The 23953-nt window shown below is 44.0% G+C and overlaps 2 protein-coding genes across 4 annotated transcripts; one reads left to right on the top strand and one right to left on the bottom strand.

The window, feature by feature from the left end:
- The first annotated feature begins 763 nt into the window (after nt 1-763).
- On the top strand, nt 764-3424 carry ndufb2 (NADH:ubiquinone oxidoreductase subunit B2). The gene is made up of 4 exons (XM_048268770.1): nt 764-956; nt 1405-1549; nt 1884-1989; nt 3214-3424. The coding sequence occupies exons 1-3, from the start codon at nt 871-873 to the stop codon at nt 1956-1958; spliced, it is 306 nt and encodes a 101-aa protein (XP_048124727.1). The 5' UTR covers nt 764-870; the 3' UTR covers nt 1959-1989; nt 3214-3424.
- kdm7aa (lysine (K)-specific demethylase 7Aa) lies at nt 3390-23688 on the bottom strand. 3 transcript variants are annotated; one of them, XM_048268768.1, is made up of 18 exons: nt 23406-23688; nt 16159-16244; nt 15450-15567; nt 14992-15152; nt 12870-13011; nt 12567-12753; nt 12142-12304; nt 11224-11311; nt 10962-11068; nt 10619-10710; nt 10344-10430; nt 9643-9885; nt 8945-9069; nt 8374-8501; nt 8096-8181; nt 7849-7991; nt 6918-7291; nt 3390-6654 (listed from the first exon to the last, which is right to left on the bottom strand). In XM_048268768.1, the coding sequence occupies exons 1-18, from the start codon at nt 23501-23503 to the stop codon at nt 6566-6568; spliced, it is 2517 nt and encodes an 838-aa protein (XP_048124725.1). In that variant the 5' UTR covers nt 23504-23688; the 3' UTR covers nt 3390-6565. The 3 variants fall into 3 exon arrangements, with proteins under 3 accessions (XP_048124725.1, XP_048124724.1, XP_048124726.1); XM_048268767.1 differs by having other exon boundaries at nt 5010-6654; nt 8368-8501; nt 23406-23538; XM_048268769.1 differs by lacking the exon at nt 23406-23688 and adding an exon at nt 22770-23220 and having other exon boundaries at nt 5010-6654; nt 8368-8501.
- Nucleotides 23689-23953: the final 265 nt, after the last annotated feature.

Below are 23953 nucleotides of genomic sequence, written 5' to 3'. Positions count from 1 at the left end.
ACAAGGAGGACCCATGCTGAGATGGCGATGACAGGGTGAGAAAAATATTTGTTCCTACTTTCTTTCTTTATGCCACATGATCATACTGTTATTGCATTAGTTGCATACGTTTTCTGAGGTCCACTTTGAAAACTGTGCAGCACTGCCTCCTAGTGTCTGACTGAGGAACCAATACCATATTACATTTCTATGGCTTAGGAGTTTATAAAAACAAAACTATGCAATAATTTGGCTATTTTGGATGTATGCCATTATCTGGCAACTCGTTGTGGTATCATCTTCAAATTCATCTTGGTGGTAATACAATTGTAATAATAATAGGACAGCCAAACAAGTGCCATCCAGGATTTAGGCTACCTTGTAGTTCTATGTTCTGGGTGTGAATACATGGCAAAAATGAAATCAAACCTTTCACAGCATTACGTTGCTGAGTAGGCTGTACTGAAAATACAGTCAGAAAGTCAGAATGTTTGTCAGAAAGTTTCTAGCATTGTCAGTATAGGGGGTGGTGTTTTGTAAGGTTGTGTATGCAGTAGTTAACTTGCTGGTTTCAGACCTAAAGTTCATAGTACTGCGGCTTTAAACTAACTTTTTTTTGTCATTTTTTACTTTTAGTAGCCTGTCTTTGCGCGTGTGTGCCTACTTGCACTATTGTACTTCGAAACAGCAGGTGTAGATACAGCGGTCATGTAGTCCTCCTGCCCCGTAGAAATTATGACGAAGAAGAAATCCACCAATGAGCTTGCAGATTGTTGCTTGGTCTGCGAGCTTGTCGATGTTGTGTTGAGAAGGTGACATTTTGTAGTCGGTCGCCTTTGCGCTGCTACACTCTGGCTACACTACTGTGACAGAAAGAAGAATAAAGTCACCATGGCTTCTCTCGGGAGGGCTTTTGGTGTCCTCCGAGGTGGCATGCAGCTCGCTCGACGAGGGCCACAGAGACTAGTCGTCAGGAGGTAACTGTTAGCCATGCCTAGTGAGGATAACATTAGTTTGCTTATCATAAGCTGAAACTAGCATGTATCTTGCATGTATATAATGTTAAATATAAAGTGACTATGTTAACTATGTCACTTAAGCGTCAGTGCTCCTAACAGTGCTAACTTGTAGAATTACGTGTTTGGATTTCTACTCGTATTAGTTTCTGGTCATCACTAACCTTGCTAGCTAGCCAGCTATAGCCAGATGAGTGTATGCTACAACACAGCTAGCCAGCCCTCCGCTGTCGGTTTTAGAATTTGCTCGATAGCAACCTTTTTTTTCTCTCTCATTTGATATTATAAACCATAGTAATCTGAGAGCAGATGTTTCTGATATGCAAATTGTAGCTAGCCTAACATATAGTTATACTAAGTACATTATTAGCGTGTGACGCTCTTTCACCTGTGAAATATGTGATTGTAGGGCAGGAGGTGGCCCACACATTGAGCCCCAGTACAGGACACCCCCTCAACTGACAAAGAACCAAGTTTTCCAGTCGGAACTCCTATCCAGCGCTATGTGGTTCTGGATTCTGTGGCACTGCTGGCACGACCCAGACGCTGTGTTGGTGAGTGTTTGTCTGTCCTGAGAAGTACAACAAAGTTTCACACAAGGAAAAGTTCTTGCAGGAGGTCCTTCCTGCCATGTTACCATAATGTAAAGATAAAGCATACTTACTTTCCCTGTAGCATTTGTAAATCCGATATCTGCAAGCTCATACATACATGTACAACTGTCAGGAGGTATTGCTTAGGCAGTATTGCGATTATGTCTTCACATTTCATTAACCAAAAATGCATATTTTTGTTTCTGATAAACTAAGAGACAGGAGCATTACATCTAGAACAAATAATGTAAGGCTAGTTTATAGACTTGATTGTTCTTTTTTTCTCTCTGTGAAGGGTCACTTCCCATGGCCAGATTCTTCTGAGTGGACGGATGAGGAGTTGGGAATCCCCGCTGACGATGATGAGTAACGGTCCTCATATTTATGAAGCTGACTTTCAGGTGAGTCTTGTTCCTGTCATGAAGTTATTTTTAAGGCGGTTTTTAAGTAGTGCAGGGAATGGAAGGAATATGGAATGAAACGGTTGGATGCTGAATTACATCAAGATTAAATGCTACCTCATTTATGGTGACCGTTTCCCTGTCTGTATAGTGTCTGGCTAGTATTATGGCTACTGTCACCTCGTAATGTGTTTGGGACACAAGATGGGGTATGCATCACCCTATCAATGAATTGAAAAAAATCAATATGATACACATTGTGTTTGGGACACACTGGGTTCCCACTCTTAAGTCAAATGTGAAATTCCCTGATCACAGACGACAAAAAAACAGTTTGTTAGTTAAGTAAGTATATATATAAGTATATATACTCTTTTGATCCCTGCATTTATCCCAATACATGAATTAGTGAGAAACACACAGCGGTGAAGCACACACTAATCCCGATACAGTGAGCTGCCTGCTACAGTGGCGCTCGGGGAGCAGTGAGGGGTTAGGTGCCTTGCTCAAGGGCACTTCAGCCGTTCCTACTGGTCGGGGTTCGAACCGGCAACCCTCCGGTCACAAGTCTGAAGTGCTAACCAGTAGGCCAAGGCTGCCCCTATAGTTTGAAACAGTTTGTCTTTGTCATGTAAATTAACTGAGACATGTAAATTAACTGGAAAATATTATTTTTGATAAATGCTAACTACATTTTGAATATGCTACAAACAAATTCCCTGATATTCCTTAACTTGGACCAAAATATGATCAAATCCCCTGACTTTCCATGTAATAGACTTTTCACTCTACCAGTGAATTGAATTCTAATCGTGGTGGTTGGTTTGCAGAATTAACTTGAATACAACAGTTTTTTACAAATTAGCACAGCGTGGTTATGATGCTAACCAGATTTAAGCACAATTTAGTACAACCTGGAAAATCATTGTGTGGTGGTCAATCTTGATATTGTGGTGGGCCGCCACAAATAAGTCAATGTATGGGAAACACTACATTCTACAATCCTCTGGCTACCATGTGATGGAGTAACTACCAGCAATAAGGTAAAAAAAAAAAAACTAACCAGTATTGAATTGAGAAACTCTCCTTCTATCCTGCCACACGACTTGCCAACAACTCAGTTCAGAACTTGTTGCATACTGTACATCACAGTGGTTGAAATATTTAAATGTATGAATTGAGTAGTGGATTCATGTGTCTTGTTTTTGTCTTGTTTATTTGCAGATCCCTCCATTCCACTCTGTGATCTGCTGCTCAAGAATGACCTGATCGTTGATCCTGAAGTCAGTGTTGTAAATAGACTGTAATGAAAGACTGGTTTCTTATCGTAACACGCTTCCTTCTTGCAAAACCTGTACACATGGATGTAATGAAAGAAACAGCTGATGTGCATAACATTGTTGACTTAATAAACAGATTTATTTGCCACTTGAAATCTTGTTCAAAGCTAGTATAAAGAACAAACAGTTCATACACAAAGGAAATTGTATTTTTTTTTTTTCAATATTTACAGGCCATTTTTCAAAGTGAACTGACATTGCATTTGTTTTTTTTTTAAATAACGAAGCACATACAAAATATTGAAATCAGTTCCATTCTATAAATTCAAACACAGTGACCCATTTCATACCACAGTTGTGATGTAATGTAGAGATGAAGCCAAATAAATACTGTACATATCACTGAAGGCATGAGCAAAACCCTGCCAGCAGGCTAGCACCTCTAGATTGTGGAAATGTGACATGGGCTCTGACAAGGACATCTAGCTAAGTGGTTTGTAATGTTATTTCTGTGTAAGAGAACAAAGAAAGGGCATGTCAAGGTCAATGATGAGGACTTACAACACGTTCAATAGTGTGTTTATGGGAGGTATTATCACCATTGCATTCACAAGTTAAGCTGTGCTCCAGCTAATCCAGTTAGTTAACTTGTCTGGTCAGGGTTTTTTTTAAAGCTTAAAAAATAGTTTGCTTAAAATCAAAAACTCTAGGATGTCAAAATAATATATAATAGTATTGGATAGATGTTGAATCACCATTGCTGTTATGTATTGTAGTTGGAAGTAGTAGATTAGCTCTCTTACATCAAATGGATCTTGACTCTTTTCTTTCTACAAACAGGGACACAGACCAACAGTCAGTAGCAAAAAGTACGTTCACATCCTAAAAATTTAATTTTGTATCAGAAAGGGACATCATGTCCGTCAGGTAGAGGCGCTTTCATTTTTTGTTAATTCTCCTTGAATATTGTTTCCACCCACCAACAAAATAAAAAAGGCTTCTCATGCGTAAAACACTCCTAACTCAGAACACATCTGGTGTAATGCAATCACAAATGATACTTACATTGAGGTACTTCTTATTTTTGCTCAAACATTTGGTCAAAGTACAACCATGGGTCTCCTAGGTTAACCTGCTATATTTAAAATTACAATATTGAGTTCATGTGAGCCATCAAAGTATTTTTAAATCACTTAAAGTAATAAAATGGTCATTAGGTAGTACTCCAAGAGCTTGGCCAAGGCTCAGGATCATAATCATAAAGATATGGTACGTAAATAGCGTCGTCATGATAGCTGAAACCATAGTAACACAGACGGACATTGCTGGTGATGAAATCAGATGTCAGCTCTGTGATTCGTTCCCTGAGACAAACTGCAGACCCCACTTAGCAGTTAGGCACCATACCATCTCAAATTTGGAATTTTCTTAAATTCAGAAATTAGCAAAATAGAAAGATAGGGTGGAGCAAACATCACGGACAGTGCATGAATTTAGAAATAGTGACAGACTCTTTTTTTAAAAAAACAAATGAAAATCAATTAAAAGTAGTTATTTACCACTCCGTAACACATCCATGGTATAAAAATTAGAAAATACAAATGGAATTTTTAGCACGCAAATCAGGCAACTGTGTCCTAATTAAGTTTGGTTGCAGTTTTGCCCAATCAATCAATACCCAATGCCTCATCAAGCCAGGCATTTAAAATGTCAAGGAAACTTACTTAGTGTGGTGCGAGGTTGAGCTAAAGTAAACTGTTTAATAATATCAACATTTACAAAAAAATACTTTGTACAGTGTGGAGGTGAGGATATAGGATGCATTCAGGACTTAATAATAAATACACAGTTGAAAAGCCATCAAAAGAAACTGATCAAGTCAGATACCAAAAAGAAGCAAATAAATTAAGTAGGATACTCTGTCATTCATCCATCCCTGTACATCATCTAATGCCTTTAAAACCAAGCAAACTCCTACCCTACGAATACTAAAGATGGCAATCTCATCAGGTCTTCCTCTGACCAACAGGAGGCAGCAAAGCACTTATCTATGGTTCTGTGTTGGCGTGACTTGAGCTGCATTTTTGCTGCACAAAACGTTTAACATATGGCTTTGATACTTTTTGTTTAAAAAACAAAAACAAAAAAAAAACGACAATTTCACGGATGCAAAACATTAGAGCATTCCGACAGACTGTGGCTGTGATGATAAAAAAAATACATGTGTACAAATGACTTGTACAGCCATTGCGAGAGGTGATTAGTGGCGATCAGAGGAAGACTAATGCATGAGAATGCCCTCTAGGACCTAAGTTCACTCCACTCAACATCAGGTCATCATTATTGCTGGTGTGACTGAGATAGGGGCAGGGGAAAAGGACACACGCAGGACACACAAACTTCAGCACCATTAAGGAATTTCCAGTTTATCACCATAGCACCTTTCCCTTCTCAAGGTCTAGAAGGACCCCATGTAAAGAAAGACAGACAGACAGCTATCTAGGTTAAAGACAGATGTAAAGGTAGAAGTGGATAGATAGATAGATAGATGAACAGATAGAAAGAGAAAGCGAGAGACCAACCCTACAACTAGGTGATCCCCCACCCCAGTGTTAAACCTCAACAGGCCACACAGCCTGTCCTCCGTGCGGAGTTTGTCCTTGATTGTCCTTGGCCTCAAAAAGCACGAGGCATGTTCACCTCGGCGCTACAGGGTGTCATGGAGGTAGGGAAACAGTGGAAGCTCCAATACCATGGAGACGAGAGAAAAAAACGATGCAAAAAATGCAATACAGGCTGGTTGTAACTGGTGTGACGATTCGACTTATGTGATGCCAATGTGGAAGGAGGCTCCTTTATTCTTGACAACATCTCGGCAAAAATTGTTGGAGAGCTCATGAATTTAAAAAAAAAAAAAAAAAAAAAAAAAAAAAAAAAAAAAACACAATTGTAAATTTCCCACAGTCCCTGCAGTGTCGAGAACATATCCTCTTCTTTATCTTTTCTTTTCTCCTTTTTTATCTTTTCTTTTTTTTAAATTTGCTCCACCTTCTGGATGTCAAACAGGTGCAGCAGTGTGCTTGCTTCCATCAAACATACCCTGTCTCATTAGCATGCACAGTGAGTGTGTGTGTGTGTGTGTATGTGGCGTGTTGAGGGTGCACATGCTCCAGATGTAGCTTTCGTGGCCTTTGTATGTGTTAAGTTCTACGTGTCTAATCCAAAGAGGAGCAGACCGCTACAAGCCCAAAAAAGACAGCAGCGCTCTTCTCCGTCGACATCTCTGAATCTTCCTACTACACAAAAAGACGATTGTGTCTGTTGAGCTTTAAGATCTTCCCCAGTCTCTGCTTGGCTGTAGCCATTCCTTTCTTCGGACGTTTGCCTGAAAATTAGCCAAACAGCCAAAATTAACATTTGAACCAGCAAGCAATGACGGCGATTGCCTAAATTAGAATTTCCAAAGTGTAAGCTGCACAATTTCATCATTGGTCTCCATAACTTTGCCTTTTATGTTTGGCAGCAGCATGCTTTACTTGCTGAGCTAGGAGGGGACTGCTAGACCAACATGCAAGTCGTGCCAAAAAGGTGACACACTGGTATAAAACAACAGCAAAAAAGAGGAGCTGATGCAAACCAGTCTAGTACCTTTAGTAGCCTGATTGCTGATGGGAGGGGGGTTGGAAGCATGTCTCTTGGAAGGGTGCAGGGGAGGGGACATGGAGCTCTCCCGGTACTGGAAGTCCCCCCTCGGGCTGTCTTCTTGGCGTAAAGGGCTGGGCGGGATCTCGTGATGGTCCCAGGCCTCGCTGCTACTGTTGCCCTGGCTGTCCATGAAGACCTTGCTCTCCGGGCCGGACGGCGGCTGCCTGTCTCGGTGTTCTGGGGAGAGGTGAACCGTCCGGGACCACCATGGCTCCTGCGAGTTGCCATCCTCGTCCGGCCGCTGTGGGCAGAGCAACCCAGCCATGGACAGCATGCCCTGAATGGCTTCTTCTGTGCTTGGTGAGGTAGGACGTTCTCTGCAAATGCAGAAACACATAGATGCCTTTAATTATCTCCAAGCCTACCCAATTCTGTAATTATTTGAACCATATATTGAACATAGCCTTTGGACATCACAAATGTAGAGGGCAAACTACAAAAAGGTGTACTTGGCTTGGACAGACCAGAAACATTGCCTAGCAATGGTCCTAGTTCTGACATCGAAAAAGCACTACTACACTATTAAGGTCCGGTCACACCAAGAATGATAACTGCAAAAAAGTATTGATCTATCTAACATGAATGACAACATTCACACATTAACTATAACGATATACACATGAAGAATGATATTGTTGCGGATCACTTTTAGTGCAATTTTGAGAATGATGAAAAGCTGACAGCCAATCAGAATCCATCAAATTTTAGACATCACATTCATCACCATAAGGAGAGACTTGTTATTATCGTTGGTCCTGGGCGGACAGTTTTATTGTCATAGTTATCGTTATGTTATAGTTATTGTTCCAGGTGTGAATGGCCCTGTATTTGTAACCTCAGGTCATATCACTATATCAGGAACTTGCTGCTTTACCTTTTGAGTGGCCTGTGTTTATGATTGTGTTTTGTGTTAGCCTGGTGCCCCATCACGCTCCCTGAGTCCTCCATCGAGCCTTTCACGTCGTCCTTTTCATCCTCAGAACTCCCTGAATCATCCTCCGAAGAGGAATCCCTCCGCTTTAAGTGACAAAGTAGGAAACAATGTCAACATCGTTATTATTTTAAATCAACTAAATCTTACTCATCACAAGGGAGGAATGAAATGAGAAGTCAGTCAGTACCTCTGTGCTTCCACTGTCCTCCGATTCGGTATCCGAAACACCAGACGTTTCTCCCCTGAGTTCTGGCTGAGTATTTGTGTGAAAATCTGTAGGCAAAGACAGCGCTGATTAGGATAGTGCTCATGGTGTTCAAGGATTCATGACTTGGCTAAGTAAACCACAAGAATTTGATGTTCCAAACAAGAAAACGTTCCAAACATGAACTACTAGTCACGATATCAGAGACTTCCTTCTAAGTTTAGAGACTTCTAACAGCCTTTGTGATTACTGACCTTTACCTCTGGAGCAATGTTGCTCTTCATCCGAATCGATCCTTTCTGTCTTGACCTGCTTAAGTTGGTATGCCAACATATTTCCGTTCTCAGTCTTTACCGAAGTCTTCATTAAACCACGAGGCCGCTGGTCTCTGTTGAATAACAGACACAGTGTATTTTTCTGTCAATCAAAGTACCAAGTACCAACTGCCCTGTTTGGCAACGACTGCTCTAGAAAAGCAGTAGTAGAGGCAGTAGCAAGATGTGTGTGACCATGAGCATGACTATCTAGCATAGTTTCTAAAATGTATTGACCTCATAAGATTGCACTTTGACACTGTCAAATTAAAGCTTTTAAATTCAGGGTAATTGCTGCATTTTGATTCAGCTTTTAGATTTCAGGGCAGGTCATCTGACAAAAATAGGTCTCTAGGGAGATTGATGCCAAATATTATCTATAAATCCCTTTGGACCTATAGATGACATGACTTTTAGCCGTGTCCATGAGGCATGTTGTCTCCATGTTATGTTGCTGATGCCTCATCGATGTTGAATTATTGCTACCTTTCAGTAGTACATGCCAGAGGTTTCTCACCTGACAATTCTGCCATTGCACATCACCAGGTGCAGATTATTGTCCAGGCCCTTCTCGATCGTAACCGCAGAAGCCATGGAGACCTTGTTGAACTTTCCATGCACTCTTGTGCTAAAGTCTGGATCCTACAATGGAGTGAAGAGATTTCAGTGGGATCAAATGAAACAAACATTTCTCATTGATTGCCAGTAAAACCATGCAGCCAGCTGGCAACCATCATCTTACAGTCCCTGCACTCTGATCTTTACTCAAGGCATGCGCTTCATCCAACTAACTTCCAAACTGAATCCAAGGCATGTGGATCACAAACAGTACCCTTTTAATTTTGTGATGCACATTTTGAGAAATTAGCTACCCCAAAGATGCCCAAACTCCCACACACACGTACAGTGATGGGGGACAAAAGTAACACGTTCCACAATCTGACATCCATTTGGGAGTATAACATATTGGGGTCATGCCATGTTCATGCCCCCCAGAGTGTGACAGTTCTAGCTGTTGGCTGCAGCCACTCGAGCTAGGTAGAACCGATTGTTTTTGTTTTTTCCCCCTCCGTACCTACAGTACTCTGTGAACTCGAGAAACCGAGATCTATGTGAAAGGATGTTTCAAATATTACTTCCATCCCTTATCCTTCCCATACCTCCACCCCCCCCACAGCTCTAGTCTGCCCTCCCACAATGCCTTGCTGCGCTCACCTCCTCCAGTGGGCCGACCTCCAGCCTCTTCAGGACCTCGCGCGTGTGCCGCTCCAGGACATCCAGGTTGGAGGACAGCTTCGGGGTGTGCTGCTGATGCTGCTGCTGCTGCTGCTGCTCCCGCAACCTCCGAGCCGCCCGCCTGGCGTGGCACCCACGCTCGAGCGTGGAGCGAGTCAGGGGACAACCCCCATTTCCCTGAGTTTTCATTGGCTTGTGTCCACCACCACTGCCTTGGTCCTCCTAAAAAGGTAACAAGGTTCATGAGACATTTTGATTAAATGCACATCCAAAGTCTTAAGTTGGGTGCTGGACAAAAAGGTCAAAAATGTAAGAATGAAAAAAGTCCGCTACACCAGCCCCCAATGAATGCTTAATTTATTGCGACGTTTCGGGCACTAGCTGATGATGTCTGATGAAGGGCTAGTGCCCGAAACGTCGCAATAAATTAAGCATTCATTGGGAGCTGGTGTAGTGGACTTTTTTTCATTCTTACATTTTGATTAAATGCCAGTGCTGGCAAATGGTGGGAAAACCTACTAGTTCCAAAAAAAAAAAGTCCATTGTGGTGGCTTGGTTGGTTTTAGTCCATTTCAAATTACAGGCGCATTATTTAGTCACACACACACTCGCATTCAATGACTCCAGGTGTGCCTACGCTCAAATTCCTCCACCGGCCTTATCTCCAAAGGTTGACTTACCTCCAGGTAGCGGATTTCCTTGGTGAGCTCCTTGACCAGATGGTGTGGTCTGATATGGTCAGGAACCTCACTGGTGGGCTCGGTCACCTGGGGAGAGAGCATACGCATTGAACAGTGAGAAGCCTGTAATGGGTTTGCATTTGTGCTCCATCTCCTGCACTGGAATACAATACACTACTATCCACATACCACACCTGGACTGTGATGTGATGTGATATTGACCGGACGTTACAGTTGCTGACGTATTGTATTTAGAAGAGCTGTGTTGGTCATACCTCTCTTTTAAGCCATGTTTTCAGTGCACTGATTAAAGCTTTCACCCCTTCCACAAGGTAGGCTTGGGGCGGACAGTTATCCTCTCGCAATTCTGAGGAGGAATATTTGAACGTTAAAAAAAAAAAAAATCACACAATGCTTAAGCAGAAATTTATTTTGAGTGTGATTGTTAGTGTTTAAAGTTGTTGGCCTGGCAGATATGTTTGAACTATGCAGCAAATCCAATCTTGATGGATTGTGTATCAATGAATCTGATCATGATGATCATGTAGTCTTATGATGACCGCTAAGACAGTCATTTAAAAATATGTATAAAGAAGGGTGTGTTTAGGTCTTTCTTACCTCTCAATGTCTCCAGGAGATTCTTGGCCACATACCAACAGATTGCCTCAAAGTAGGGAAACTTAAAGAGGTCAGGGGTCTTCAGACGTCGCTCCATTTCATAGCACCTGCAAGATGCGTAAAAATCACGTTGAGGTTATTAACTAACCTGGTGCTAGGTCATTGCATCGTTCAGTAGGCAACTGAATTTTAGTTTGTTTTATAGTTATGTGACCTTCCAGGCATTCGTTCATTCTCAGGTTAAGGTCTGCAGAAAGCCTACCTGAGCTGCATGCCTATGTTTAAGTTGTGAAGAAAGTTTCCTCCGAAAGCCATAGAATCCTGAGAGGTGAGAACGGCATGGATCCATCCTGCAGGGGGCAGCAATGAGCAACAGTTAACACAACAACAACAACCCTCACCGGCGGCATTGCAGACAGAGCACACGTTCTCCCCACAATGACGCAACCCATCTGATCAATATCTCGCTCCCCGTCCTGTTCGACGCACAACAGATTAGAGGCGTTTGGCGTTAACGGAGGGGCTGTGGATAAGGGAGCTTAGATGAAGCGTTACGAGCAAGAGTGAGAGAAGCCAGATGCTCTAATGACACCAGTTGCCAGAGGCCAGGAGAGGGATCTATGCCTGAGTGGTTTGTCGCTCTTCACTTTCACTCCAAACACAAACCTGTGCCTCCCTCTCCCTCTCTGTGATAAGGTCGGCTCCTGCAACACGATATCCCTCACCACAGTACCTTATCTACTGTTTACAGCACTCCTGGTTTTTCTTTGACTAAAAAGCTCCTGGGCCGAGCTGGAGTGATTTTCACTGGATAGAGCCACGTCTATGACACAGTCAATTGGGCCTGTTGTGTTTACACTGGTGCCTGGCAGAGACTCCGTGCTTCTCATTCCCCTGGCAACGAGCAGGGTCATCACCCCCTCCAAGCAGTGAGCCAAATTTTCCTGGCAAGCTCCCTGGGAAAATGTTGATATTATTTTTGACTCGTGGTCTGCTTTGATGATTTTGAATCTTTCTTTCACTCTCTCCAAGAAACTATTTTCCATTGCATGGGTCAAGCAAGGACACCAACCACAAATACTGAGAGGCCCCCATTATCGAGGAACTGGTGCCGGGGCTAGAGGTGGTGCCTGGGCCTTACGAATCCAAGCGACCAGACCGGAGGAGGTAAATCTCTCACCTGTGGGAATGAGAATAGTGGTTCCTTGCCGCACCACGCACTTGTAGCACTTCTCCACCTTCTCCCCGAAAAATACTTCGCTCTGATTGACAGAGGAGCTCCATGCCTCGTAAAGTGCAAGGTTTGCCTTGGTCGGCTCGATCAAGTAGAATATCTTCTCTCCCTGTGGAAACAACAGGGACAAAATACACCAGTTAGTCAGAGGACTTGATGCTGACGAGTAATATTACCTACATTGTACAGAGTTGTTACTGCCTTGCAGCCTGGGGAACAGATTCATATCTTTACATGCATGCCGAATCTAAACACACAGTGGCATGCGTGCATCAACAAACTGTTTTATATTACCATCTCAACATAAATATGTCTGAGTTAAAGAAGGAGCTAGCAGTCATATATCTAAAAAGGGCCTCTCAAGCTCCTACCCAAAGGACGTGGTACCACACCGACGTGCCCCCAAAGTCTATGTGGAAGTCAGTGTAGCTGTCTTTCACCCCCATTAGGCAATACTTCTGCACAAAGGGCTTGGGGAAGAAGGAATCATCCGGCCAGTAGTTCTCCACCCAGGACATCTTCTGAGCGACATCCGGTACCACCACCAAGTCAGACATCCTGAGAGGATGGAGAAGCAATCAGTATCCCACATCCACATTGTACTCTCTTCCAGCTCTGGATAGTACATTAGTTAATTTGGTAGTTCATTGTTGTTAGGCAGTAAGACGACTTACTTGGTGTCTGAGAATTCCAAGCTGATGACGTTCAACACTTTTGGTCGCTGAGGCTGGTAGTAATACTTGACGAACTCTTTGAGTTTCATTTTGCTGTCTGCTTGTCTGGCAACGTCAATGACATCAATGACTTTGTCACCCCCTGCAAAATCAAAAGCTGATTTAACTTACTATGCTTCAGCTGTTGTAAGCGAGGTTAACATTTCTTAATAAATCCCATGAGACATTTCCACTGTACATGTAAAAGACTTGGCAGGCCAATATGCCAATTATTTGAAAGTTTCTGGATCAGTTGAAACAGCTGTTCATTTTGTGTTCCATACAAGTTTATGATTACTGCGTCAAGAGATCCCTGACCCCCTGGGAGTAATTTTGATTCTCTCAGAGCATCTATTTTTGCGATTCTCGTCTGAAAGCATCAAGTATTCTAATACAATATGGCTTTACAGCATTTTCAACCACAGAAGCTGTAGGTCATTTTAACCCAGGTGTCACTAGTCCGTTTTAACTAAACATTATGAACTCACAATATAAGCTACACCAAATCTTTGTAGCTTATATTAAAAATCTTGAAATCTTTACAGTGCAATTGGGACTATTTCCCTAACTAGACTGTAAATGGGATTGCTTAATTGCCAGGCTTGGAGCTAGCCGTTATTTCCACACCACTGTGCTACTTCCCTCAGGGAATTTCTCACTCTGTGGGGGTTGCTTGACTGAGCCGCCGGGGTGGAGGAGAGGCAGAGGTGGAGAGGTGGGAGAGTGTGGGCCCTGGAGGCTGGAGAGATAAGGCCTGACTGACCGACACGCACAGCTGTAGGGCAGCAAATCAAACCTGCCGCCCCCCAAAGGGCCGAGTAAGCAAGTAAGCAGGCGAGCGAGCACTGGAAACATGGCTACCAATAAGCAGGGAGAGGACAGCTGGCATTTGTGTGATCACCCTGCCCCCCACTGCTTCTTCTGCCGCCAACCACACACACGCCTACACACACACACACACACACACACGAGCCCAGCTGGCCAGCGTCTGATGACAGGGAACAGCTGGAGCAGAGCCAGTGGAAAGCGTTTCGGAGCGCTGCAGTCCCTGGATGTCTAACTAATCAAGCATCTCCGACGAGGGAATGGGAGGAGGGAGAGAAAGCCATCGTGGAATACCTCTACACCAGTGAGACGGACGATCCTCTCCCTCCCCTACAGATGGGCTTGGGAGGCCACCACCTCAATCCCAGTCTTATCCATCTAAGAACACGACCAGAGGGGTCGAATTACGCTTTTTTTTTCCCTTTTTGCCGTCTTGGCAAGCACAGGTGACAGGATACTAAACCAACAATGGGGGATGGAAGGGCCTCTGGAGTTCACACGGACCGGACGCCTCTGCTGACACGGAGCGGGGGGGGGACAGACAGACACAGAGGGGGGGGGGGGGGGGGGGGGGAGAGAGAGAGAGGGAGGGAGGAAGAAAGGGTCGAGCCCTCCACCCATTGTATCCAAAACTGTAAGAATGTAATGCGATCTGGCCACGGGGGCCTACACCCCAGTCACAACACCTGCTCCTTTTTAAAACAAGAGGCGCTTATTGCTCAATGGAGCAGAAGGGGTGGCGTGTAATTGGAGCTTAAGAGATAAAACACAGCCGCTGCGGTGGCGTTGAACTCGAGATGCTCGCCGCTTGCAAAAGGCCTGTAACAAGAGCCAGAATGTACCAGGCCCTCGACAGGACGAGGAAATACCTTGAACCTTCAGACAACTATAATCTTAGATTACAATCAATCAACTTTTGATTAATCTTGGGTGACCAATACGTAAACCTTCCACTTAAGCATCAATTGTAGCCTGCTGGTATTGGTCTTTGTCTTTCTGGTTTCATTTTGCACTTTGTGATCCAGAAATTCAAGCTATATTGCTAATGAGATATCTTGTATTTGCTGTAACTCTTGCGCGCGACACATTATGTGCTTAACATTCAGCATCGAAGGATCTATAGAAAACATTAATTCATTCATCCATGAAGTATTGGGGGAAATTAAAATACAGATCAAGCAAACAAAGACAAATACGCCCACACACACACACACACACACACACACACAGCTTCAACATATGGATGGCGGTTCCTCACCCACACACTCCTCCACGTCTTTTACGGAGAAGGAAGGAGGGGGCAGCTTGAGACCCAGTCCCTCAAACTCGGGCAACATGATGGGGTGGTTGAACCCGTGCTTCTCCAAATACTTTGGGGTCACGTGGTGCCCTTGCATTTTCAAGACAATCTCATCCGCACTGAAACACACAAACACAAAAAGAGCAGTCAGTGATAAGTCCTCAGTAAGGCCACTGGCTTTAGTTGATAGTTCATTTTACTCCACATTTACAAGGACTCTGATGAATTCTTAAAAAAGTTAAAGTTAAATCTTGCAAACAGAATGCAAGCACCGTTTCAACACGGCTTCTCCCGTTATTGAGAAACGAATCAATTTCACTGCGGTAACTTTTGGTTCCTCCAGCAGATGTGGGGAACTGCTGCGAAATCACTTGAGTAAACAAACAAGTAAACAAACACAGGTTTCAGGCCCCTACCTGGGAAAGCTCCTCTCCTGCAGCTCCCGCACAAACACTGACGTCCCCGCCTGCACCGGCTTGGTGCCGTCACCTGGCTCGGTGTAGTCATGGCGATGCCAGTTATTGCGCTTTTTCACTGCAACAGGTTAGGTTATAAGCAAAGTTAGTGCATAATGTGTCACTACTTAAAATGACATTTTGTTTTAGTCGTTTCTCTTGAAGCATACATTTTACAACCACCAGCACCTCCTTCAAGCACGCATACGACATTGAGAAGCAAAACTGACTTACTGCCAACCACCCGACCACCCACCCCCTCTCCCCACGCGCATGCACACATACACACACATACACAAACAAAAACACGCACGCGCACACACACACACAGACAAACACAATCCACAAACACGTGCACACACACACACACGCAAGCATGCATGCAAAACACCCAAAAGTGCACACACACACAAACAAACACGCATGCATGCACACACGCATACACACACACACAGTAGGCACTACTCTTCCTTGCTTGCTATAACCACAGACTCTGTGCACAGACTCAATGATAGGATTACTCTACCACTCAATTAGCCTGTTGCTTTCTGACCCCAGCACTTTGGGGGAGGTCAGAGCTGTACTGCGTCAGGACAGAAAATGATCAGTTCCCCAGAGGGCAATTTATCCCCCCCACTGTCTGTCTGTGGTCAGACCAAGAGCCACTTACTCAAGGAGGGTCCGTGCTGGACATCGCAGTTGGGACAGTGATAGACGTCAATATCGGCTGCATGGTGCTCCTCCACTTGGACACAGCTGAAAAGAGTGAAAGATGCAGCTCATCAGAGATCAGTCTACTTACTGTAGATGCCAAAATACTAACAGTCACAGGCAGAAGTGTCTTGTGTTGGACCCCCTTCAACATAGGTACTCTTTCATCTTGTATTTTGTTGAGCCTGATCATGTGATTAGTGTTTCCACGTGTGCGTCTTGTTATTGGACTCACTGCTTGTCATACTGCCAGGATTTTAAAGGGCCTTGAGCTCTAGCTGTTAGGCTACCCGAAATATATGAAGGAATGTCTGGCAAAAAACTGCAATAGAAGAGATCCAGTATTGGCTATATTTCTCCCTGATGCATCAAAGCAGACTGTTATAGCCTACTGGTAGTCTTCTGACAACCTGCCCATGTCATCTATCTGATGTACCTCTCCCTGAATAACATTGTGAGGTGAAAGCATTTAAGGTGCAAGTGAAGTGAGATCTTTGAGTGAAATCATAACTGAGCAAAACCATCAAGAACAGATGACACTTTTATCAACCTTTAGGAGAAATAGCCTAGGCCTACTCTGAAAACTGTTGATGTTGAAACTGAAGCTGAACACTTAAGCCCATATTGTTGAGCAAAACTCAAGACATCCATCAAGAAGCCTCTTGCAGACATACAGCCACTTTACAGCAGTGGGGTTTTTTTTTCTTCTTTTTCTTCTACACAAAGCATCACTGAAACCTCAACCACTCAAAAAAAGCAGCCCAAAACCACAAGGGCTCTATCAACAGAGGCATTCTTCAGCTGACGACCAGAGCCCTGTTACTAACATAATGAGAGGAATTAGTATGTTTCTTTTGCATTTCTATACCCAGTGTACACTGAAAATCACCTCTGTTGACTTTTATTGACCGTCTGGTATGTAGAAAATGTTCCCATGAACAGAGTCAAACAATCCATCCTGTGGAACATGCTAGGGTATAGGCATAATGTTTTGGCACATGGTTTGGCCTGCTATGTGAAGCTATGTGCAGTTTCACAAGATTGGGTGCTTCAAAACAATATCTCAGTGGCATACCTATTACAAAACAAACCTGTTGTAAAACCTGTACAACAGCGGTATATTATTAGCCAACTCATTATCTAGCCTGTGCTTGGGTTATCTTGATCTACTTTTATTTGGCCTGTTAACCCTTAAAGGTGTGGGTTTTTGAACATTCTAACGTAAGATTCCGTTCCGCAACAATTCAAAGTTCTCAAATTCTATGTTGAATTCAATGACCCCAGATATTCATTAGAATGTTCATTTTCCAACATTCCAGTCACACCGGTGTGACAATACACCTTTTAAGGCAATTTTTCGCCCTCATGAGACAGTCTAGAGACCGGTAACCTATTGTGGGTGGGGAGAGTCCATTCACAGATCTTTTTATCTGTATTTGTTTACCACTGCAGTGAACAGATAAACATACACATAACCCTCCCACACATGCAAAAACAAGTCAACACAACTTCATTGTTGTGCATCTGACCTAATACCAGTCAATCACAGGTGTTCACTTGGTTGGATGACCTCAGGTCCTGGCAGAGCTGTCTGGTGATGTTGACTCGAAAAAGTTTCCTGTCAAATATAACATACCCTCACATAATGTATGGCAAGTAGTGAAACCAAGCTCACTGTTCACTCTGTGTGCATTTGTGGTGAAAAGCACTCTTTGACTAGAATGTTGAACCACACAGAGGCTGACCACCAGCAGGTGAGTCAAGCAGACCTGTTTGCAGTAAAGTTGAGCAGAACTACCACATAGCAAGCAGGGGTCATACCGGTAGAACCGGAGTAACACTGGATTAACCTGCCATAAACAAAAATTTGGGAAATGAACAGGGTTACTCATTGATGTTCTATCAAAGCAAGGTACTTGAGAAATAAATCTGATAGGCCTCAACTCAACATTTGTCAGAAGACTTTTTTGCTGTCACTACACTTAAAACAGGAGCAATAAAAAAAAAATCCACCTGTGCTTTAAACCATACATCATTTGGAGTAGCTTCCATCCTTAAACGTCAGTGTCAGAGGCAGAGCTACTGCTTAAAAAAGCCTTGACATCAAAGCTTTTCACCCCTTCCTCTGCAGAGACAGAAGAGGCTGTGTAAACTGTTGACACAGTGTTTTTTAAGGACATAGGGGGGGGGGTCCCAGTCCTGTCCCCCCTCCCTCAGTTGCTGGCGGGGAGGGAGGGCCAGAGGATTCCTCTAACTGTTATCTGCTTTGATCTGCCTCTTATTGCAGGAAACTGAACCAAAACAAAGCAGCCCCATTAGCACACCCAGGAGCCGTTAGCCTCTTTTTGCCTCTGGTGGGTGGCGTGGGACACAGGATCTCCACCTATGGACTCTCCCAATTAGCTTTTATCTTCCTCAACAGTAAAGAACACACCTGCATGCTGTAGGTTAAAGCATGTGGTGTGCCAATGTTTACAAAGCACTCAGTATGAAATGGTCAGCAAAAAAAATCAAAATCCATCTATACAGAAAACATGGTAGACTGTATCGGACACATACAACATAACTTCCTCACTATACAAAGAACAACATTTCAATATGACTGTTCTTCTTGTGGAGGTAGCCTATATATCAGTGAAACACTGGGGACTGCCCTGGCTACCATTTCTACAAGCCATATTATTACATATAGTTATATATGTTCTATTAATCCTCTTATTTCCTAGCAAAACGTCCACTTCTGAAGTCTGGATCCTTGAGCTGGTTAATCTTGAGGACAGAGAATGTCTGTGGGAGGCTGAATGACTGGGCAGTGGAGGCTGCATAATGCCACGGCCTGCGGGAGGAAGATACAAGGCCCAGCCGTCCCACACAATGGCCACCTCACAGTGTCAGTGCCCCTGCATCGCTCACTCACTTCCTGCCCGGTGGAAACAATAGCACAAACACTCTCCGCTCTCATCTCTCGCTGTTGCCACAAGGGCCTAGCTACTCAGGAAGACACTCACAGCCACAGAGAGAAAACAGAGAGAGAGAGAGAGAGCGAGAGAAAGAAAAAAAAAGAAAGCACATTCGAGAGAGAGGGAGGGAGTGAGAGAGAAAGAGAAACTTCAGTCACAAGGGCAATTATGTCATGCCGGGGGCGACGTGCCGAGTGCGCTGAGGTAAGGGAGGCAGTTGGCCGGTCTCTCCCCCCCGTCTCCACCCCCACACCACCGCGCCCTTTCAGCCCTTGTGTAACAGCTCGGGAAAACAGGGCACTGTGCCACAGGAGCAGCTCTCTGAGTCAGCGAATGTGTCACCTGTGTAACTGATTAACTACCTAACAGGCCCACAAATCCGAGGAGAAGGAAGGAGAGAAAGATGGGGGGGGAAGACAGAGAGCTAGTGTTCCGGCTGAGAGCAGCATTGCCTCTCGTCGGAGTCATGCTGTCCTCCCTGTGCGTCACACTGAACTGACAGAGCGGCGAAGCATTCACTTTTTTTTCTTTTTTTCTCAACGATTACAACCCACGCCAGAGTGCACAGCACAGCACCGACTTTTGCGTCAAGACTCACAAAACTCTGTCTGTCTGTCTTCGTAGCGGCGCAACACCTTGGCCCTGGTTCCTTCTGGCCGCGGGGTGACACATTAGTCAGCCCCGCTGCGACGGCCTCATTGTTTCAAAAGATGCTCAGAGGAACACAATAGCAATGGGCGGGCAGAGCCATTTGGGCGAGGGGTTAAATAACCCCCCACACAGGGATCCGATACGCCTTCATTACGGAGCTGGCACTTTTCAAATAAATTAAGGGGTGGTGACTGGGGTGTGGGGGTGTGTGTGTGTGTGTGTGTGGCCCCTGGCTGCGAAAAGAGCTGCGATGTTTGGTCGTTGGTTCAGGCTGTGAGCACCTGGTTTGCCAACTCTAGTTTTAAAGGGGGGGGGGGGGGGGGGGGGGGCTCCAAACCCTGTCACCACATTAATTACCGGGTCCTGCCTAAACTGGGAGTGCAAACAGAGTTCAAAACTCTTAGCTAGCCGTCAGAAAGGGGTTAAACAAGACAGACATTTGAGTCCAAGGGAAGGAAGTAAACCAGACTTGTCCTCAAGCTCCACTGAGATTGTATAGGCCACATTACACACAGGAAGTTCAGCCTAAAGCACCAGAGGCTATTTATCCATAGACAAACACTAGTGGCACCATAACAGATGTAGGCTTGACCCTAAGGCCTCAAAGTTCAATATCATTTTTATATTCCATCACATAGCCTAGTTCTTACTGGGGGGACACTGAACACATAAGTAGTGCAGTTTGATATCTATGAAATTTAAGAAAAACATAAAAAAAAATCTGATTCTGATACTAAATATAACACTAACCTGGATCAATATATTGCTTTTTTCAGCACACTGCTAAAAAGAATACCTAATATATTCCAATGCACTGGTCCTGAAAGACAGGTCAAGTACCAAATCAATATTATGACTTAACTTTTCAACCCTAATCAGACAATAAATAACATGATTTAACACCCCCGCCCAGCATTGATTAAAGTACCATGCACAACCTGATGTTTTTGGTGTCACAAATACAACAAAAAAAACTCTTCACATGAAAAAAATAAAACTTCCGAAATTGCACAAGAGCACAGTGGCAGAAAATAGGAAGAGTAAGTGGAATGCGTAACCCAATTGGGCCAACCCTATTAAGCTGAAGAGGAAGACACATTCATCTGTCTTGTGTGTTTTCCTGCCCGCGGGACGGTGACGGATGGAGCATTGAACTTGGCTCAGCAGCAATGCCATCAATCTTCCCCCCTGTCCAACGCATCTCGACTCATTCAGCTTCCCCCACCCCTCCTCAAACTCAGGCCCGGCAGTGCCAGACATAGGACGTTCTAGCAGCCATAGCAGTAGGCGACTCTCTCGAGTCAAGAGGGAAGAAATTAGCCAATGCCATACCATGACTTCAGAAATGACCTTAAGTGGGCTATTTGGGTCATATAGTGAGTCAATCACAACTGCTCGACTGCAATTTTAGCCCAGAGCAGCAATTTTCACAGATTGCAACATCATATCTGGAAAAACTAAATCAATTTCAACAGAGAGCAACAAAAAAAAAACTAAACAAAAAAACTAACAAAGACGTTCTACCATTTGAGGACCCCATTATGCGATTGTCAACTGCTAACCTCCCCTTATCCGCCACCGATCTGATCCCATCCTTGCATGTTTGCATAGGCCTAGTGCAAGTGTTAGATCGTGGCAGGGAACAGACTGTGTATAACCATTATGAAGAGGCTGATAATCCCATTGAAGCCTCCCCCGTACCGGCCCATGGTTTCCTGCTGATTATCATACAGCGCCATGGTAGGGTAGGCGGCATAATCCCATTTGGTGGCACTAGTCTTGCACACACAAGGGGCCTCGATAAAAACGAGAGGGATGAGCGCTCTAGCTAGGCAGCGAAACAACATCCAATCATGCCTGGGGTTGCTGTCGTCCAATCCCGCAGTCACTAGGCAAGATTGGGGTGAAAAAAAATACAACCACTCTGACTGCGTTGTTTGAAGACCATCTAGAGTCGGCGGCCTCTGTTATGCTTTTGATTTTCACCAGAGGAAAAGCACATGGTCTACAATGGTGAATAAAATATCCTCTTCTTCGCTGAGCTGTGTGTTTGTAGGCCATCAATTATCAAAGTGTACCCTACGACCTGGTTACAGAGCTTGGAAATGGTAGGGCGAAAAGCCCATTTGGTTCAAAGCCTAGCTGGTCATGTGCATCTACTTATTAGTCATAAATGGGAATAGCTTTGTATTTGTTCCTCTTCATGACATGCCCAGGTTTTGACAGCAATGTGTGGTTACACAAGGCCTTACAGCACAGTGCAAGAGAGACAATCTGTATTCGGGCATGGTGTAACATTGTATTCACTGTGATTTGGACTGTCAAATAGAGAAGTGACTTGACCAGATTCTCACAACCAACACCTCTACACAAAATAGGGAGTCTTCAAAGCTTGCTAACAGATTACTATGTCCTGCATTAACGTGAAAACAAACATATTCTAATGCTAGCTATATAAACATGAATGATTGATCGGTGGTACTACAGTCACTGCAGTAGCCTCCACAGGCGACGCGCTGTAGGAAAATGTCTCTTTAAATTGCAATTCCTCTCTTGTCCACTAGATGGGTTTGCAATGTGTCTACTTTTGTTCAAGGCAGGCATTTAAATCCCCCGACTTAAACCAACAAGAAACATGGAATATTGTACATAATAGTGTCTTCCCGTGATCACTTGTACACATAATTGATTTGAGAACAAGCCTTCAAAGCGACCGACACATTCTGTGCATAACCTTGCTGTCCTAATCGGTTTTGACAAACTTATCCGACTTAAATTAGCAAGATAGCTAACTTGCTAACATTGTATGGACTGATTTCGGTGTGCTGGGGTTGCCTGAACCCCGTAAAATCGCAGTACCCTACCCAAACAATATGATATTTGAACATTTCGTGGTAGTTCGTACCGACATTATAACTACATAAGCAATCATATCGATAGAAGAGTCGTTTTCAGTTACCTGAGACAGGAAACCCGCATTTGAGGACGAGTTTCCAGTGGGTTCACGAACGAGAGAGCTAGCTAGCTTGCTGTCAACCTTTACAGCCTACTGGCTAACGTTAAGTTTCTATGTAAATACAGACAGATAATGTTTGCGTCTTGATGTCATCGACGGTAGTGATCATTGCAAAACAGTACACGAATCGACAACCTACAGGAACAAAAACGTCAATCTCCTCGGTGACGTCTCATTCCCCCCAACAAGCTGATATGAACAAAAACTTGACACAGTCCAGCAACTATCGACTTGCCACTCGGTAACGTTAGCTACGTTAACTTGCCAAGCGTTGATGTTACGTGCGACGATTAAATTCCATAAAGTAAAGACTCGTGAAACCCCAGGACGAGGACATTACAACAGTACACCACTTAACCCATCAAAATGAAAACATATGACGTTAGAAATCCATTCCTGGTTGTGTTACCATAATAGTTCCTAGAGGGGTAACTGTGACAATAAAGACGCGTGAAGAGACCCCCAGGATTGCTGTTCGACCGCATGACATACCCAGATTTTTCCGAAACTGCGCAACTCCAACGAAACGTAGACACACCAACCTCTTCCTCTACCTAAAGGAAACAATTATATACATACCTGCCGTGAAACCAGTCCTTACAGATATCACATTCGATCATAAACCGGCTCACATCATAGGGCTGCCGGCAGACACAGTATAGCGGAGCAGCCGCCATCTTCCTACTGTCCCCAAACAACACAGGAATCAAGTGGGGCGGGGATTGTGTAACTTCAACGGAAATAGCCGAAGGAAAACCCGATTACACGCGGAAAAAAAGCTGACCATGCTTGGGCATGCCGGGGATTTGACGTCAATATCAAAGTATTTATTCCGTCAGAGGAGATCATCAAGGCCACCGTTTGTAGCCCTATTGTTTTGGGGGTTTTTTGGTTGCCAGAAAGAATCACTCTGTCTGGACTTCCTTTGAGTAGGCTTAGGCCTACGTTCACATTGGCTAAAAATGTTATAGGGGTAGCCTAGGCTATGGGGTTGGATGTGCACAGGCAGCAAATTTGAATCTGGTTCATTCTCATGTTGAGTTTCAAGGTTGTTTTTCAAAATGTCAGGGGTCATATGGGCTCATAGTTTAGTGATGATCATCTCTGACCTACAAATATGACATGAT

Source organism: Alosa alosa, chromosome 17 (assembly GCF_017589495.1).
Source record: "Alosa alosa isolate M-15738 ecotype Scorff River chromosome 17, AALO_Geno_1.1, whole genome shotgun sequence".
NCBI lineage: Eukaryota > Metazoa > Chordata > Actinopteri > Clupeiformes > Clupeidae > Alosa > Alosa alosa.
The sequence above is the reverse complement of the archived record's forward strand: the minus strand, read 5'-3'. Positions and strand labels throughout refer to the sequence as shown.

What these genes read in the sequence shown, in the direction of transcription:
- ndufb2 (XM_048268770.1), top strand. Translation starts at nt 871, where the DNA reads ATGGCTTCTCTCGGGAGGGCTTTTGGTGTCCTCCGAGGTGGCATGCAG. An exon ending in CAGAGACTAGTCGTCAGGAG is followed by an intron (nt 957 to 1,404) that starts GTAACTGTTAGC and finishes ATGTGATTGTAG; the next exon opens with GGCAGGAGGTGGCCCACACA. An exon ending in ACGACCCAGACGCTGTGTTG is followed by an intron (nt 1,550 to 1,883) that starts GTGAGTGTTTGT and finishes CTCTCTGTGAAG; the next exon opens with GGTCACTTCCCATGGCCAGA.
- kdm7aa (XM_048268767.1), bottom strand. Translation starts at nt 23,503, where the DNA reads ATGGCGGCTGCTCCGCTATACTGTGTCTGCCGGCAGCCCTATGATGTG. An exon ending in AAACATGGCTTAAAAGAGAG is followed by an intron (nt 10,431 to 10,618) that starts GTATGACCAACA and finishes CTCTCTCCCCAG; the next exon opens with GTGACCGAGCCCACCAGTGA. An exon ending in AGGACAGTGGAAGCACAGAG is followed by an intron (nt 7,992 to 8,095) that starts GTACTGACTGAC and finishes TGTCACTTAAAG; the next exon opens with CGGAGGGATTCCTCTTCGGA.